The 15,897-nt window shown below is 41.0% G+C and overlaps 2 protein-coding genes across 2 annotated transcripts; one reads left to right on the top strand and one right to left on the bottom strand.

Annotated features, from left to right (window-relative positions):
• Window positions 1-501: 501 nt before the first annotated feature.
• LOC129360155 (steroid 17-alpha-hydroxylase/17,20 lyase) lies at window positions 502-6,368 on the bottom strand. Its single transcript, XM_055030272.1, has 8 exons — window positions 5,987-6,368; window positions 5,753-5,891; window positions 4,920-5,155; window positions 4,308-4,394; window positions 3,342-3,560; window positions 2,046-2,215; window positions 1,841-1,944; window positions 502-1,143 (listed from the first exon to the last, which is right to left on the bottom strand). Exons 1-8 carry the CDS (start codon window positions 6,293-6,295, stop codon window positions 863-865), a joined length of 1,545 nt encoding a protein of 514 aa, XP_054886247.1. The 5' UTR covers window positions 6,296-6,368; the 3' UTR covers window positions 502-862.
• Window positions 6,369-8,164: 1,796 nt separating this feature from the next.
• borcs7 (BLOC-1 related complex subunit 7) lies at window positions 8,165-13,625 on the top strand. Its single transcript, XM_055029308.1, has 5 exons — window positions 8,165-8,330; window positions 9,706-9,768; window positions 10,202-10,245; window positions 10,328-10,348; window positions 10,452-13,625. Exons 1-5 carry the CDS (start codon window positions 8,199-8,201, stop codon window positions 10,501-10,503), a joined length of 312 nt encoding a protein of 103 aa, XP_054885283.1. The 5' UTR covers window positions 8,165-8,198; the 3' UTR covers window positions 10,504-13,625.
• Window positions 13,626-15,897: the final 2,272 nt, after the last annotated feature.

Raw genomic sequence — 15,897 nt, 5'->3', positions numbered from 1 at the left:
TGTCGTTTTAATTCTTCTGGGTTTTTTTTTTTTTTGTGGTTTTTTTTCTGTAAGCCATAATGTCCTCCATTTGACATGTACATAAGGATTTCCAGTAAACACCAAATTAAAATAGTAAAGAGCATTATGCAGACTTTTCTCCTTTTTTTTAACCTATCTCAAATTTTTAAGACTGCACAGGAAACCTCCACAACTGAGCATGATCTGTCGAAAAGATGCTTTTGGTGCTGCAACATTAGACGGAGTTCATCCCTCAGTGTTTTTATACAAATTTGATATGGCTTATAGTTATATGTGTATTAACCAGCATTTAACACTATGGTAAATACAGTGACCTGACATCCATGTTTGTCCTCTGTGATTTTAAGACAGATGTTATGTCATGCACACCCATCCAAGTAAAGCGTTACCTTCTTTATTCAACCTAAAGTGCAGAGTCAGCATCGGTTCAGGTCGAGCTCCTTCATTGTGAACAAACTTTACAGTCGAAACAGCTTTTTATCAATAATCTGACTTTAATGTTTCCATTAAATGTTCGAGGCATAAAAAAGTGAAGTAAAGCAGCGAGTCCACTGCAATGACACAAAACGTTTCTTTAGTGTACAATACTTTACAACACTTTAAAGTATCGTAACAACAGTCTGTGAAGACGTCTCTCCTCAGGTTTGTTCAGCGAAGTGCCACAGATTAGAAAATCTGTTCAGGCACAATTTTTACATGGTTTATTTGCCAAAATATATCCATGAATTTTATATATGGGAAAATGTTATCTGTGCAAAACTGGGCTGCCTTTTCTGTTTGCTGGCTCGTTCTTAACTCTGTCCTCTGTGTTTAAAGCAGGAAGTAGAGCAAGGCTCAGCTCTCAGCACATCTGGCTCTTTGCTCTCTCCCAGCCTGGTCTGGGTGTAGCTTTCACTTTGTACTTGACCGGCTGGAGGACCACGCCGAACTTGCCCTCGAGGCTGGGCAGGGGCTGGTCTGGTGGGACAGAGAGGGTGAAGCGCTGTAGGATCCAGGACAGGAAGAGGAAGAGCTCCATCTTGGCGAGGGCCTCACCCAAGCACACCCTGATCCCGGCGCCGAAAGGCAGGTAGCTGGATGATGGGATGGTCAGCCCTGTGCCTTCGCTGTCCAAGAAGCGCCCTGCATGAGGAAGACAGCAGGATTCGACTGAGGAACATCAAAACTGTTCATGGGAGAACAAAGCTACGCGCTGAGATGAAAAAAAAATGTTTCAGTCAAACTCTCAGTTCTGCCTTAAGAGTGGGTGTGAGTGGGTGTGAGTCAGGAGTCTTTTTAGTACTAGTGAACTTGAGGTTCCCCACATGTGACTTCAGTCAGCTTTGATGAGAAGTTTTGTATTAAAACAAAGAAATCCCTGTTCTTTATATGAGGTTCAAACCAGTTGAGTTCTGGGGCGAAGAATTCAATCCATCTCTCCAACCGGTTTAGTAATATGTCATGGTCAACGCCGAGGTCCAGTAGAACCAAAACTGTGGTTCTTCCACAGTCTGTGTTTATATGGATATCGTTGAACACAGTAGTGATTTGTCCAGATTGTTCTTTTTTACCAGTGGCTATGAAAACATTTTCAGTGCTATAAATATTTTACAATTAGTTTAACGACGATGTTCCAGGTGAGACCAGATGCACTGAACTGGGGATTTAGGGTCAGACTTATTCAGTGAGTCATTCAAACTCTCATCCCGTTTGGGTGTAATATTCTGTTTTTGACTTTCCCTCTTCCTTTTATCAACACCAGACTGTGAATCTCTTCTTGAATGAACATCATTGTTTTCATGCTCAGAGTATTTGGTTGTTTGGAGGTCGCATGTCTCACCAGGGTCAAAGTGCTCAGGTTTGCTCCACTCCTTCTCATCGTGATGGAGAGACCACAGGTTGATGATAACTCGAGTTCCTTTCTTAACTTTGAAATCTCCGATGCTGATGAGAGAAAACAGTTCAAATCTCTCTGTAGACATGCTTGAAAGGATTATCACTATCAAGGCAAATCTTGTTTTAAATCACGACGAGATCGACTGTACCTGGTGTCACTTAGTGCCACATGAGGGATGAATAAGGGAGCGACCGGGCGAATCCGTAGCACCTCTCTGATGGTGGCCTCCAGGTAGGGCAGACTGCCTCTGTCTCGGAGGCGGGGCGAGCGATCTGCTCCTATCTTAGTGTCCAGTTCATCCTGGATTCGCCTCTGTACCTGGAAAAGAAAAACTGAATCGGAAAAACCATTCCAACCAATAGCAGCCACTTGAAAATTAAATAATTTCAGTTGGAAATTCACAAGGTTTTGCCTCGGTGCTACGGCTTTAGATCAAGCTTGATGTTCACAGAATTGAAGAAAAAGATGAAGTGATCAAATCTGGCTTCATGTAGTAAAAATGACAAGTCTTTTTTTTTTCTTACTGGAGTAACGTAATAGATAGATAGAATAGAATAGATAGCATTTATTGTCATTGAACAGGATTCAACGAAATCTCTATTGCAACTCCCGTGCAAAAAGTCAAATATATACAATATAAAATAAACAAACACACAATAATAATAATAATATATACAACTAAAATTAACTAAAGGCACTCAACCACACCAAAGAAGAAGCAGCAGGTCCAATTATGGTAAACCGTGAGATGTTTAGAGCTCCAGTCCCATTACTAATTTAAGTTCCTAGAAACTTATTAATACCTCATTTAACAAAGGAGGTATCAGTGCTGCAACAATGAAAGCTTGACTATATTCTTAGCGGGCGTCAATATTGTCTTCATTCGTAAAACTAAAACACATCAGAAAAACATTGTCCTATTTTCATCTTTCATAGTATGGCTGCCATCTGGAGGACTAAATCAGAATAACAGCTTGAACAGCATTAAATATCCTGAAAGTTTGATAGATTTCAGAATAAACCAGTGATGTCATGCGATGTCATCATAGAAGAATAATTCAATGATAGGATCATTTATATTGCTCTTTTCATTCTGTGTTTTTGTACTGTAAAGCATTTCATTTAAATTTTGCGAGTGCAGAAAACATTGAAGGGCAAAAAGACTAGACTTTCACATGCCTTACATAGCCGCGCTGCCATGGTAGAATAATTCTGTTAACTCAATGAAACTTGGAAATATAGATATTATTAATTTAGTGCTGCACAGCAAAGGGAAACCTGTTGAAGTACAAATCAAAACCACCTTTTTCTCGCTCTCTGTATCGCCCGAGCTACACGTAGACTAACAACATGCAAATGACATGCAGGGGGTCTTATGATTTTGACCGGCCATGAACCTCGCCGCACGTCACCGCAACAAACAGAGCAGGGATTCACGGCTTACGTCTGGATGATGGATGAGGTATGTCACTGCCCACTTGAGCACAGTGGTGGTGGTTTCAACGCCGGCTCCAAAGATGTCCCCCACAGTCATGAGGAGGTGGTCGTCACTGAGGCCCGCAGTCGCCGTGTCGACGTCCGCCGTGTTGTTGTTCTCGGCGCTGCGTTTGGCTCTCAGCAGGGCGTCCAGCAGGTCTCTCTGGACGTTGTCGCTGTAGTCTGCCTGGCAGACGGGAAAAGAGTCGGTGTGCAACACACACACACGGTCAGAACAAACGAGACACGAGAGGTCGTATCACTCGGGGGAAAATGAAGAATAAAAAGTGTTTTATTTGTTTGTTTGTTTTGTGGTTTTTATTTTTAAGATCCGATATGGTTATGATTCCAACATAAGCATTTTGTTATGGTGGAGCAAACTTTTCAGCAGGTATCCAGACAGAGGAAAGGTAACTACTCTCCGTTTAGTCTGTTGGCAGTCCCTGCAGCCCTGCATGTCTTCCCCTAGTCATCTTGGGGTGGCCTAGTATCGTCCCCAGGCAATAAAAGGCCACCTTGTTGTTTATTTTGTCTGATTGCACACTGGACATGCCCCATCCATGCACTGAGTTAAAAAAAACAACAATTCACTGAGTAACGCTCACTGAGAAACAAGTTGGATTAAAAATGTTACTTATTATTCTTACTTGAATATTAAAAGCCAACTACAGGTTGCGCAGTAGTAGAAAATAGGACACATATGGTCAGACCAGGGCTGACCAAGCTTTTGTCTTGAGGGCTGATACATAATAGGCTACAAATTGGGCCTCGTGGCCCGTTCATGCTCGGTTTTGGATAGAGTGAGAGTTTAATTGAAGAGAATTGAATTGAAAACAGGACTTTGCGTGGAGTTTTAATATGGGCTCTAACCAACAGGAGTGTTTTCCAACATCAGTGACATCTTAGGGGTTAATGACAACACCGCAGAGCCTACCTTGTGCTCGTCATACTTCTTCTGCAGAAGTTTGTCTCTGACTGAAACGCAGTGCTTCAGAAGACGCAGGTCTGCATTGGGGAAAATCTGGGGCACAGAGACAGACCATGCTTCAAATTACCTTTACTACATGATTAGATATTTACTGAAGACATTTTTTTTTACATGTTTTTATTCAGGTGTGAAGGTGAAACAAAATGCCCTTTAAAAACAACACAGCAGGTTGCCTCCAAACCCACTGAGCTACTTGAGAACTTGAGTTTGTACTTTATGTGGTTTGTTTCATAAAATGGCTGTTGATGAGACCCTCTCCTCAGACCAGTTTAGTAAACTTGATTATTAAACATATTGGTCTCGATGGAAGTTGGAGAGATTTTAGGCCAATGTTGCTATGAGTTACAATAAGAGACAATTAACCTCAACGTATTCTTGTTCAAACTGGATGAAACATCTGCTTTTGGCTTACTTGGTTTGTTACAATTTTTGTACAAATAATTATTCTTATTGATTACGTAGCAACTATGGTAGCTGTAACTTCATGTGTCTTTCTGATCATGACCTTATTTCCCACATGTGAAGCGGTCTCTGTGCCGGGTGTTGACATCGACTGACCTGCAGCCAGGGGAAGATGTCAACTAAGCTGTCCTTGGCCACTGTGTCCACGATGCCCTGGCTGTAGCGCAGCATGCCTTCGAACTCTGGGTCTCCGCGGGCGTAGGATGAGTTGAAGCAGAGGGAGCAGACCACGTTTGTAACGGCCCGAGTCAGCTCAGGGGCCAGGTCCAGAGCCAGGCCCAAAGCCGCTGCCTCGGACACAGTGGAACACAGAGACTGGGCCTCTGCACAGACTGAGCACACCACAGGTCCAGCATGTCCGGTTACTGTCCAGTACACTTAATAGGTCTCAGTCATTTTAACACTACAAGACCAAAACGTTTTAATGAAAGTGATTTGTCTTCACTCTAAAAAAAACCGATATGCAAAAGTAAAAACTGAGTGCAAAGGAATATTCCTACCTACTTTGCTCCGCCCCCTTACGCACACACATACACACATGAACGTGCAAACACACACGTTTGGGTGGCTGTCTTTGTGGAGGCTTTCCATTGACTTCCATTTATTTCTACAGCCTTAGCCTTACCCTTATCCTAATCCTAATCAAAACTCAATTCACACCTTCGTCCTAAATCTAACCCCTGACCCATAAACAGTGTTTCCCCTTGTGGGGGCCAGGCTTCGGCCCCGACGGGGAGCAGTGGGTCCCCACAATGTAGTATGTGTCAGGAAAATTATCCCCACAAGGTATTGCAAACACACACAGAAAGGCACTCTGAACGGATAAGCGTTAGAGAGAATTTGACGATGCGTGAATGAATGTTTTTGATCAGCGTTGCTGCATTTCAACATTTTGTTATGTTAAAAGAAGTGTAGTGATCTGTACTCACTCATCCTCTCAATGGTGGCAGAGCCTTCTCCAAACATGCAAAGAGCTCCATGCACAATTTTTCTGTGGAACCTCCAGGCAGGACTGTAATCTCCAAATGCAATGTCTTTTCCATCTCTGGTCAGAATGTCTGTAGTCACCTTTGAAATACACACGGCACGCAAAACAAAAGCACAAAGGACACCGTCAGCATGAGAGGTGAAGCCGAGGACACACAAAGAGAAACTGTACCCACAGTTCTTGGCCTCCCTGCAAATATCTTTCCCTTCTTCAGCAGGATCTCTTTGGCGTGCACATGCTGGTTGACGATGACCACCCTGTGAGAGCCCATCATCAGCGAGTACGTCTGCCCGTACTTTTTCTGGAGCTCTTTAAAAAGCACATGAGGAGGATGTTGACTTCGCAAACTCAGCAGACTGCCAATTAAAGGCAGCACGGGGAGGCAAGGGGGCTCCTGGGAGCCAAACGAGGACTTGACTTTCAGCTGCCATGTCAACACAGCCAGAACAAGGATAGCGAAGACAATCAGAAAAAAGCAAGCCATATCTGTGAGTGGAGGGTCCTGACGGAGTGGTCTGGTTCACCTGTGGCCATGCATCGCAGGGAGAAGCTGTGAAGGAAGGCTTCCCACTCATGCAGCACTGCACTTATATGCAACCACATCAAGGCCGAAGCCTTGACTCTGACTGCTTAACCAGTCCAAAGATAAGAGACACTTGTCTGATGAAATCCTTGAAGGAAGCCACTTCTAACCATTGTCGTGCTCTTCAAAATCCGATGCTCTATTCCAAATAATTAAATGTCCACCCAAAAGTATTCACACCCCCTGAGCTTTTTCTCATTTTTGTCATGTTTCAACCACAAAGCCCGTGTATATTTGGGTCTGTCACTTTGTATGTGACAAACCAATACAAAGTAGCACACAACTGTGAAGTGAAAGAAAATAATACATGGTTGAGGGGGCATTCTAATCCTGGAATGCATGATGTTGGAGTTCATCCGTTTCTGTCTCTGTGCACCACCCAGGTCCGTTTGCCACTTTCAGGACCTGACCAGAAATCCTCAATGTAAATTACCTTGAGAAATGATGAGATTTGGTTATATATAAAAACGGGCTTTAATGCAGAAAAATGATCAAATGTTACAAGCCACACATGTCTCACAAGTGGAAAAGATACAGAGTTACATTCACCATCCAGGGCTGGGGCCACACTGAGCTCACCGTAGGGGTGACACCTAATGAGGCAAAGACTATAGCAAGTTTAGCTTCTTATTCTTCTCTGCAATCTGTTCCCTCCCTAAAGGATAGTCTAATCAGTTTCAGTCTGTTTACGTACGACTGGCGGCAGTCGCACATAAACATGGTCATGCAAGCTGCAGCGTGTGCGTGTGAGCAGATAAATGAGGCCAAAAGGGATGGAGGAAATAATAGAATCATAACAATTTTGTATTTTACCAATAAAAATCTTTGGGGCACATTTTACATTCAATACTTCTGCATTAAAACTTTCTCTAGAACCAACTGTCACTGCAAGAGCTGCAAGCATTTTGAGGTAATGTCTATCTCAACTTAGGTTTTTTCATTGACTAGGCCATTGTAACACATTAATGTTTTGATCGGAACCATTCCGTTGTACCTTGAGCTGTATGTTTATGTATGTTTAGGGTGGTAGTCCTGCTGGACGGTGTACCTTCACTTGAGTCTCAGGTTTTTACATTTATCCAGTCACCTCCATGTTCGCTTGTCCACAAAACGTAGCACCTAGTCATGCAGACTGCTGCTACTAACATCAGGAAAAGAAAGGATCACTCTCAAGTCAATTCTAACATGAATGATATAATGCAACAAGATCAATCATGAAATGTCTTTCTTTTCTAAATAGTCAGATGTAGTTTGATGTGGAAGAACCTGACCTGCCTGGATAGAGTCCCAAACTGAACTGAATTGAACTGAATTACAACTGAGACTGTGAGTCAGACTGTTTTGTCCAGCATCAGTGTCTGACCTCACAAATACAATTTTGGAAGAGTGATCTAAATTCCCATCAAAACTCGTAAACATTGCGGAAATCCTTCCCGCAAGAGTTCCAATTGTTTTAGCCACATAAAGATTGATCAAATAAACCTAATTAATTAACAATCAGCTGTGGATTTACACCCACATACTCTTGTGGGTGTAAATACTTCTGGAAGTCCTTAGGAAACTTTAAGGTTAAATTTAATCCTGTTTTAATATTGCATAATAAACCAGGTTATTTAGATATTTCTTTCAAATAGAATCTATTACTTAAGGCTCCGGAAAGGACGACAGACCCAAAATGTGAACCGAACTTAAAGTTTTGCTTTATAACGACCCAAATTAACAGGCGCCTCATGAACGCGTTGCTACTCAATTTAGGACCTCTCCGGTTGCCGTTGTTTTTTTTTTTTTTTTTGTAATAAGAAAAATGGCGTCAGCTGACTCTCAGCCGCGGTTCGGCCAGTCCGTTAAAGGGTTATTATCCGACAAGGTGGGCTCCTGTAGCGGGGACGTGATTGCGTTGACCCGCCAGGTGCTGAAAGGATCCCGCAGCCAAGAGGTAACGCGACCCTCCGTCTTCCTGTAAAACGTTACCGGACAATCACCGGAAACGAGGAGACATTACAAAATAAAAGGGCAGCTACGGTTCTCTTAAAGCGCCTCAATATATGGACTTTAATAACAATAATATTGCAGCAGTTCTTCATCACTATCCCCCGACTCATATATATTTATGTTCACTTGCTGACCAACGCCTTTTCCAGAAAAATGGCTATAGGTTATTTTATTTTTGTGTTAAAGATGCAAAGTGCTGTACAAATAAACCTGACTGTTAAAATGGACAATGATGAGTAAGCATTTGTCTGCTTTACTAAAAGACACAAAATCCAAGTTTTTAATTTCCTTAAGTTTCCTTGTGTTTTCCAAAGCCCACCCCTTTTTGCGCAGGTCGTTGCAGTATTTTGATTGGTTGTTACTCATGCAGCGTATACTAGAGACGCCTCTGATTGGACGAAGCAGACCTGCGTTTGGCTTGTCATGGTCTTTGTTCTTTCAATGCACAAACACGCATGCACGTTTACGTCACTTTTCTTGGTTTCTCATTGCTTTGGATGGGAGTGTGCTGTTTTTAATTATTGCACAGTATTTTATGTTGTAATTTTGCCCTTACCTGGCCTGTATGTTGTACAGCACTATGAAACTTTTATTAAAAAATATATATTTATTTTACACAATGGTTAAAACGGTCATGATGTTGTGACAGTCTGTGGAAACAAATGGAGGACCTTCAAAATTCCCCCATAATATTTCCATTCTGCTTTATCAAGTTGCAAGTGCAGGCACATAATGAAGTGTTTGCCTGAACATGTTTTGAGCGCATATGAGTGAGCGTTTGTGTGAAATAAAATCAGATGCCAGACAATATTCCTTTGTCTCAAACATACGGAGTGGCTTGGTGCTGTTAATTGAAATTTTGGAGGTTTGTGTCCAGCGCACAGGGAGTAAAGCAAGTTTTCTTAATATATCAGAAATGCAGAGATTTGTTTTGTTTTATTCAAAATGTCATTTGTGCCTTGCTAGATTCGGTTAATATCAGCCATATTTATTCCTACTTGAGCACAAAATACATTTTTATAGAGTTGAATACATAATTTGGACTTGAGTCCTACATCTTTATCTTGGGGCTTGACTTGATGTGATGTTATGGGGAGCTTGCACATCTGTGAAGGCACCATTAATACTGAAAGACACAAAAAGGTTTTGGAGGAAAGTCTTTTTCAGTGACATCCCAACGTATTCCAGCAAAACAACGGCAAGCCACATTCTGCAAATTTGCGTTGAATTGATCAACTAAACTGGGATGTAATGTTTGAGTTACTGAAATGAAGGATCATTTTTTTGCCAATCATGTCTTCATTATTGGTGTCTTTCAGCTTCTTGGCCAAGCAGCAAGGAATATGGTGATACAAGAGGATGCCATTCTGCACTCTGAAGATGTAAGTGATCATTCTTCTTCAGGTTTTCCCCAGTGTACTATAAGCCTGGCGGGCCACCAGGCTTTTACTTGTGACCCCACCAGGCTTAGCATTGCTGGTTTATTTAAATTTTTTTAAAAATGTTACTGTTTTTTTAAGACTTTGTAGTTGGTTCCAGGTGCTAATTTCCCAATCTTTTAATAACACATAATGATCAAGTGATATTTTCAACTTTCCTGTCAACTTTAAGCATTTTTTAACTCAAAAACACGACGGGCTGCTGGATGAATGACTGGCCTAGCACCCCAATCACTGGGCCTAGCAAGACTTCCTGTTTCTGAACAGGAAAATAAGGTTTTCCAAACAGGAACAGGAAAAACTTGTTCCTGTTTGTGATACTTCTCTGAGCTAACTAGAGACCACTGTTGTCCTCTTGGTGTTGTCTGTCCTCCAGAGCCTGAGAAAGATGTCCATCATAACAACGCATCTGCAGTACCAGTAAGTATCACTCAGCTGCTTCACTTTAGTCTGTGCTGTGGAGGAAAGCGCAGTTAAAGCATGTGTGTCTCCCCCCTCTCAGACAGGAGGCCATCCAGAAGAAGTAAGTCTCAGCACACCCAGCGTTGTTTAGGCTGTGCTCCGTATCGCTGAGTAAAGCCAAAACACGAAGCCACCACGTATTCTCACTGTCCTCTGTCCCTCAGCGTGGAGCACTCAAAGAACCTACAGGACCAGCTGACGCATCTGCTGAAGTGACAGCATGACGACGACGCGTCACGGCGCAATCATCACCTCAGCTTTTGCTGCTGTAGTGCAGACAGTGACACACCGGCTCTTGTGTGTCACGTTCATGTTTGATGGGTGAAACTAAGTTGGCCGTTTGGCAGGTTTTGGATGAATCGCACAGCTGGACTGGTTACATGCGAAGTGTGTTTGATTGATTGATTTTTTTTTTATAAATGAAAAAAGTCTAAAGTGTTTTTGTGGAGCGTCAGGATCAGTCGCTTCAGACGGTTAAGAACGCAGCTCTTCAGGACGCCACTGGAGTCTGGACACAGATTTTGATTCAGTTTATTTTATATTGCGCCAATTTACAACACATTATCTGGAGGCACTTAATATAAAATGTAAATTTAATCCTAGTCAAATCCTGTCAAATAGTTCAATCCCTTATCGGACTAGTTTAATTCCAGCAGTTTGGATGGAGTCATTGTCTTGCAGCTTTCATTCCAGACACTGTCATTGACTTTTACAGCATGCATGTGAAGAGAGAAAAAGATACCCCTCCCCTTTAACGGGAATAAACCTCCAGAGGAACCTGGCTCCCTACAAGACAACATTTCTCTTAGTGGTGGTTTGAGAAGACAGAGCAGAGACACGAAACAGAAATGAAAAAGCTGATGTCAAAGTTCAGGAGAGGGAGAATGATCAGCTGACGGTAGCTTTATTTAAACCCTTTGCCCAAAATCCAGGAAGGAATCACAGCCTCAGTGAAAACACATGTAGCTGGTTTGGCTACGTCAGTAAAAATAAATAATGCAAATTATTTATTTTGATTGAATTATTTATTTATTTTAATTTGCAAATAATGCAAATTAAAGTAATTTGCATTATTTTAATGCAAATTAAAATAATTTGCTATGTAACATAATAGCAAATTATTTTTGCTAAATAGAAGTAGAAGAAGAAGAAGGTAGATGGGGATCAGGTGCAACATTCAATTTGAAGGTTTTATTTCTGGCCAAATCAAAAATCTAACTGATCTTAAAAGGTCAGTTGTGCCAGAATGTGTTGTTGAAACCAATTAAACTGTTAAAATACCAACAAACAGATGTTTGCTTCAGCATTCAGTAAGTGTTTCTTAAAATTAAATAATATTGAACGTCCTTTCACGCTGATCCATCCAGGATTTTGTGATTGTTTTTTGTTGGGTTTTTTTCAATCAATGACAGATTTTGTGGTGACTTTCAGAAACATTTGTAAGGAATTTCACGCTAATGCATGACGTTAAATGTGGCTTTTTATTAATCGCCACACTGATCTCGGATTGCAACTTGGCATCAAGTAAGGCTGAGGCAGCAGTTGAGTTTTTGGTTAAAAGCTCAATGTTTTTAACCAGTTTTGAGAAAAAATATTGTAGTAAAATCAGAAAAAAATGTGGGGATCTGTTGATTTTTATTTTTTGTATTTTTTTTTTTGCAACTTTTGCAGATTTGTGAAAAACTGCAGGGACTTATTGATGTAATGTAGAGTCTTGAGCGCCACATAAAAAGCCACCCGGGGCCTTGAGTTTGACGCGTGTGGTTTTCATGAAGCAAATATTTTTGAACACAAGGAAAGCGCAACCGACTCAAAACGGTCCACACATAAGTCCGTTTGCACTCAGTGCAAACTTCATCCTCAGTTTGCACTGAGGATGAAGCAATCACGTTTTGAGGATGCCAGTAGTTTTGTCTTTATTTATCTTTTATTTTTTTGTCACTGCTGAGAGCTGGGAGGGAACAGAAGACTCAACAGTTATGACTGTTTAAGTTTAGCAACTGGATTTAGTTTTGGTTTAGTCTCAATACTGAGGAAAACCTTTAATATAGGAAGCAAATGTTAAACGTAGGTAAGATGTACACTGGAAGTCTCCCCCATCAAAAGTAGAGGGTGCTTCATCCATGGTAATGTGACATTTCTATCCTTAATTACTGGACAAGATGAGAGAAATACAATGAAGACACAACCACAGTAATCCAGAGAACATTTCTTCATGGGTCCGATGAGCTGAGAAAATGTCCGTGACCTTTCATTTCAGCACGTGACAATGATGAGCGATTTTATCAGCAGCCTGAAGGCCAAACGGCAGATCAACCCTGACAGCAGCCCTGAAAGCGCTCTTCGGCCCGTTTCTTCAAGCCTCACGTGTTCTCACAAGTCTGGAATCAGGGTTTGGTGCTGCTGCTGATGACATCCAGAGAGTACGGTGTCCTTCAGCGTTCGCAGACTTCTCCTGCACAAGAGCTCTTAATCAGAGAGCCGTCGCTGGTGGCTTGGTGTGAAGATGAACTCAGAGGTATGCTGACAAGGTTAAACCTGTAAAGGCCAGTTCAATGAGAACACGTGAAGTCTGTGATTTCTGTACAACATGAGGTTTTTTGTTGTTTTTAATGCTGTTTGTCCCGTTGTGGGACGGCACACTGGTCAGATCCCAGCCTGGCATCTTTCTGCATGAAATCTGCATATTTTCCCTGTGCATTGATGGATACTCCGGCTTCCTCCCTCTAATTTAAAAACAGACTTTCAAGTTTACTGGTCCCTCTAAATTCTCTTTAAGTGTGAGTCTGTGTGTGCGTGATTGGGTTGTCCTGTTTTTCTCTTGTGTTGCCCAGCGATGGCCTGGCTAACTGTGTGTGTGGAACAAAATTAATTATCTACAATAAGATTACACCTAGACATATATAAAATATTGAGTTGCATAAGTTGTTTTTCTACTCCTCTCTCCTAGCCAGCTGCACCTGGTAACTCATAAGAACAGTTCTTTGTGTCAGTGAAAGGGAGGACCAAGGCCAGCCGCTTGCAAGGGAAGAGATAACAAATAGAGCGATCCCACTATGGGAACCCAATGAGATGCTCAACTTATCTGAGTAGTTTTGGAGGAAGCTCGGTAAAAGACATCCTCCCCCGCAGGGCTGTCTTTATGTTTCAGAGTACTCCTTTTTATGTTATGTGTCCCAATTTGGTATTGGGCATTTGAAATGACTCCCATTTCCTGTGCGCCAAGGAACCGTATATGATTCTGTGATTGTTTCAGCCTCCCCAGAACACACCGAGAAGTTGCTGATTTTATCTGTGTCGTTCTCCACTTGTGACATTAAAAGTTTTTGTTCTTTGCACTTTAGCTGTCTGTCTCATCTCTGGAAAATCTGTGCATTTCGATAGTGTGTACCACCCTCATGCCCCCACTGGAGGCACCAGCAACCCTTGGGTCTTGTGTGACCCCACAAGACAAATTGTGATGGATGGATGGAGTGGCAGTATTGCACCCCTTCCCCCGGTGTCATGCCGTGTGGCTGATGCAGAAGTTAAGTGTCTGATTTTTTCTGAAACAAAAATATGGGTTGCATTTCATTGTTTCCAGTTCCAAAATTAAAGTAGAATATTTACCACAAAAACACTTTATTTTAGAACTCATTATTTTTAACAAGCTTCTGGCTTTTGGAAGCTCCCACTCCCATTTATATTGCAGGATAAGTGAGGAACATTTTACATTCCTCACTTTTACGCAAAATCCAGTAATTCTTAGTATTCTTATAGTATTAATTCTACTTCATGCCCAGAGGAGAAAAGAATACAAAACAATATACTCCAGTAAAAACAAATATTTGACTGAAATACATTTAAAGTTAGCAGTGTGAAATGTTGCTCAAATAAAAGTTAAAAAGTACCTCAAGAAAGTTCCACTTATGGTATTCATAAAATTAAAGAAGCATCTTTATAAGTAAAATTGCAACACACTTTTTTTTTTGTAAAAAAAATATTTATTAGAATCATGTATTTTCTTTCCACTTCACAACTGTGCACCACTTTGTGTTAAATCTTTCACACAAAAGTTTATGGTTGCAACGTGACAAAATATGGAAGAATTCAGCGGGTATCAATTCTTCAAAAATTGCGTTAACTTGGTCATGACCATAAACAGAGATTGTATTTGGACAGAGGTATGTCAGGAAAAAATTTGAACTTTAATCCTAGGTTGCATGTCAAAAAACGCACGCAATGTAATGGTACAGAACACAAGAGAAGCAGAACAGAATGTTAGTCTGTGAGTGCAGCTCTACGTTTCACCATGTAAATGATAAAAACCTCAACCAAAATAAAACAAGCGACTGATACACATTTGTTCCTGAAAACATTGTGAACTGTGCCCAAATCCGAGCAAAATACCAAACTCTGATTTTTGTGTGCAACATTCACATTTAACCAATTAGAATCTGATGACCGTTTTAAAAGTCTGCCATCCTTTTAACCCCACGTTTGTGTATTGAATTGTTTTTAATCACACTTTCAGTAACAATGCAGCTGAAAATGCTTTACATTATGCGATAAACTAATAATAAATGTTGTTATGAACTGTTATGAAATGTTGTTATGTAGAATGAACAACAATTAGGTTTTTTTTTTTCATCTGTCACTTACAAATGGAGTTTAGCTACAGAAATAATGACCTTAAACATGACCTTTAAAAAAAATCTCCATATTTTATCATTATAAGAATCTTTATTAAAATATTTCCACACTGAAGCAATGTCAACAAATACGACACAGGAAAAACAAAAATAAAAAGCATGCATGAAGTGTGAAGCGCTGCAGGCTCTGATCAACCCAACGTTGATTTGGCTAAATCTGGCTTTTGAATGAATATAGAAGAAGTCGTTTTCCAGCAGCTCTGTAACATAAAGGTAAAACTGAAACTCTGAATCCTTATCCAACACACTGCAGTGCGTTTTGTGAACTTCGATCAACTAAACATTCCAGCATGTGAAACACGCCTACAGCCACGGCGGCATCAGTGAGGACACTGGGGCCCACAGAGACACTTTGTTTTAAAAAAATAAAAATTTGGGACAACAAGAGACTGCAAGACGTCCAGCCTTTTCTCCCATTAACAGCATCAAGTCAAGCGACAGGTCAAGTCCAACATAAGGAAAATCAAACATGTCTATTGTGGCACAACCACAGGGTTATGTTGTGTTACTGTGTGATTCAGCAGGACGATTCAGAATGACACGTATCACAGGTCATCAGTCAGGCTGACCTGGTTCATGTCATCCTCCTGACTGAAGGAACAAATGCTCCGATAAGCAGGAATTCGTTTGGCCTCTACTGGCCAAAATAATGAATGGCTAAATTGTCATAGCAGTTGCGGGATTTCCTATTCATTGTTTTACAGTATGATATTTCTGATTACAGTTCAACATTTTTTCACAGGGAACAATAAGAACAAGAAAAATTCAAATTCACACGAAGACTGGATTTTTAAGAGAAACAAATCCAAATGCTTAACAGATGTGTTGTTTTAAAAAAAAATCTTTTTGAAACAAGTAAACGCATCATGTCATCTATAGTAGAACGACAAAATCAGGATGATAACACAATGAGTATCAA

This window comes from Poeciliopsis prolifica, unplaced genomic scaffold (assembly GCF_027474105.1).
Source record: "Poeciliopsis prolifica strain line A6 unplaced genomic scaffold, Auburn_PproV2 SCAFFOLD005, whole genome shotgun sequence".
Taxonomy (NCBI): domain Eukaryota; kingdom Metazoa; phylum Chordata; class Actinopteri; order Cyprinodontiformes; family Poeciliidae; genus Poeciliopsis; species Poeciliopsis prolifica.
Note: the sequence above shows the minus strand (reverse complement) of the source record. Positions and strands in the feature narration are given on the sequence as shown.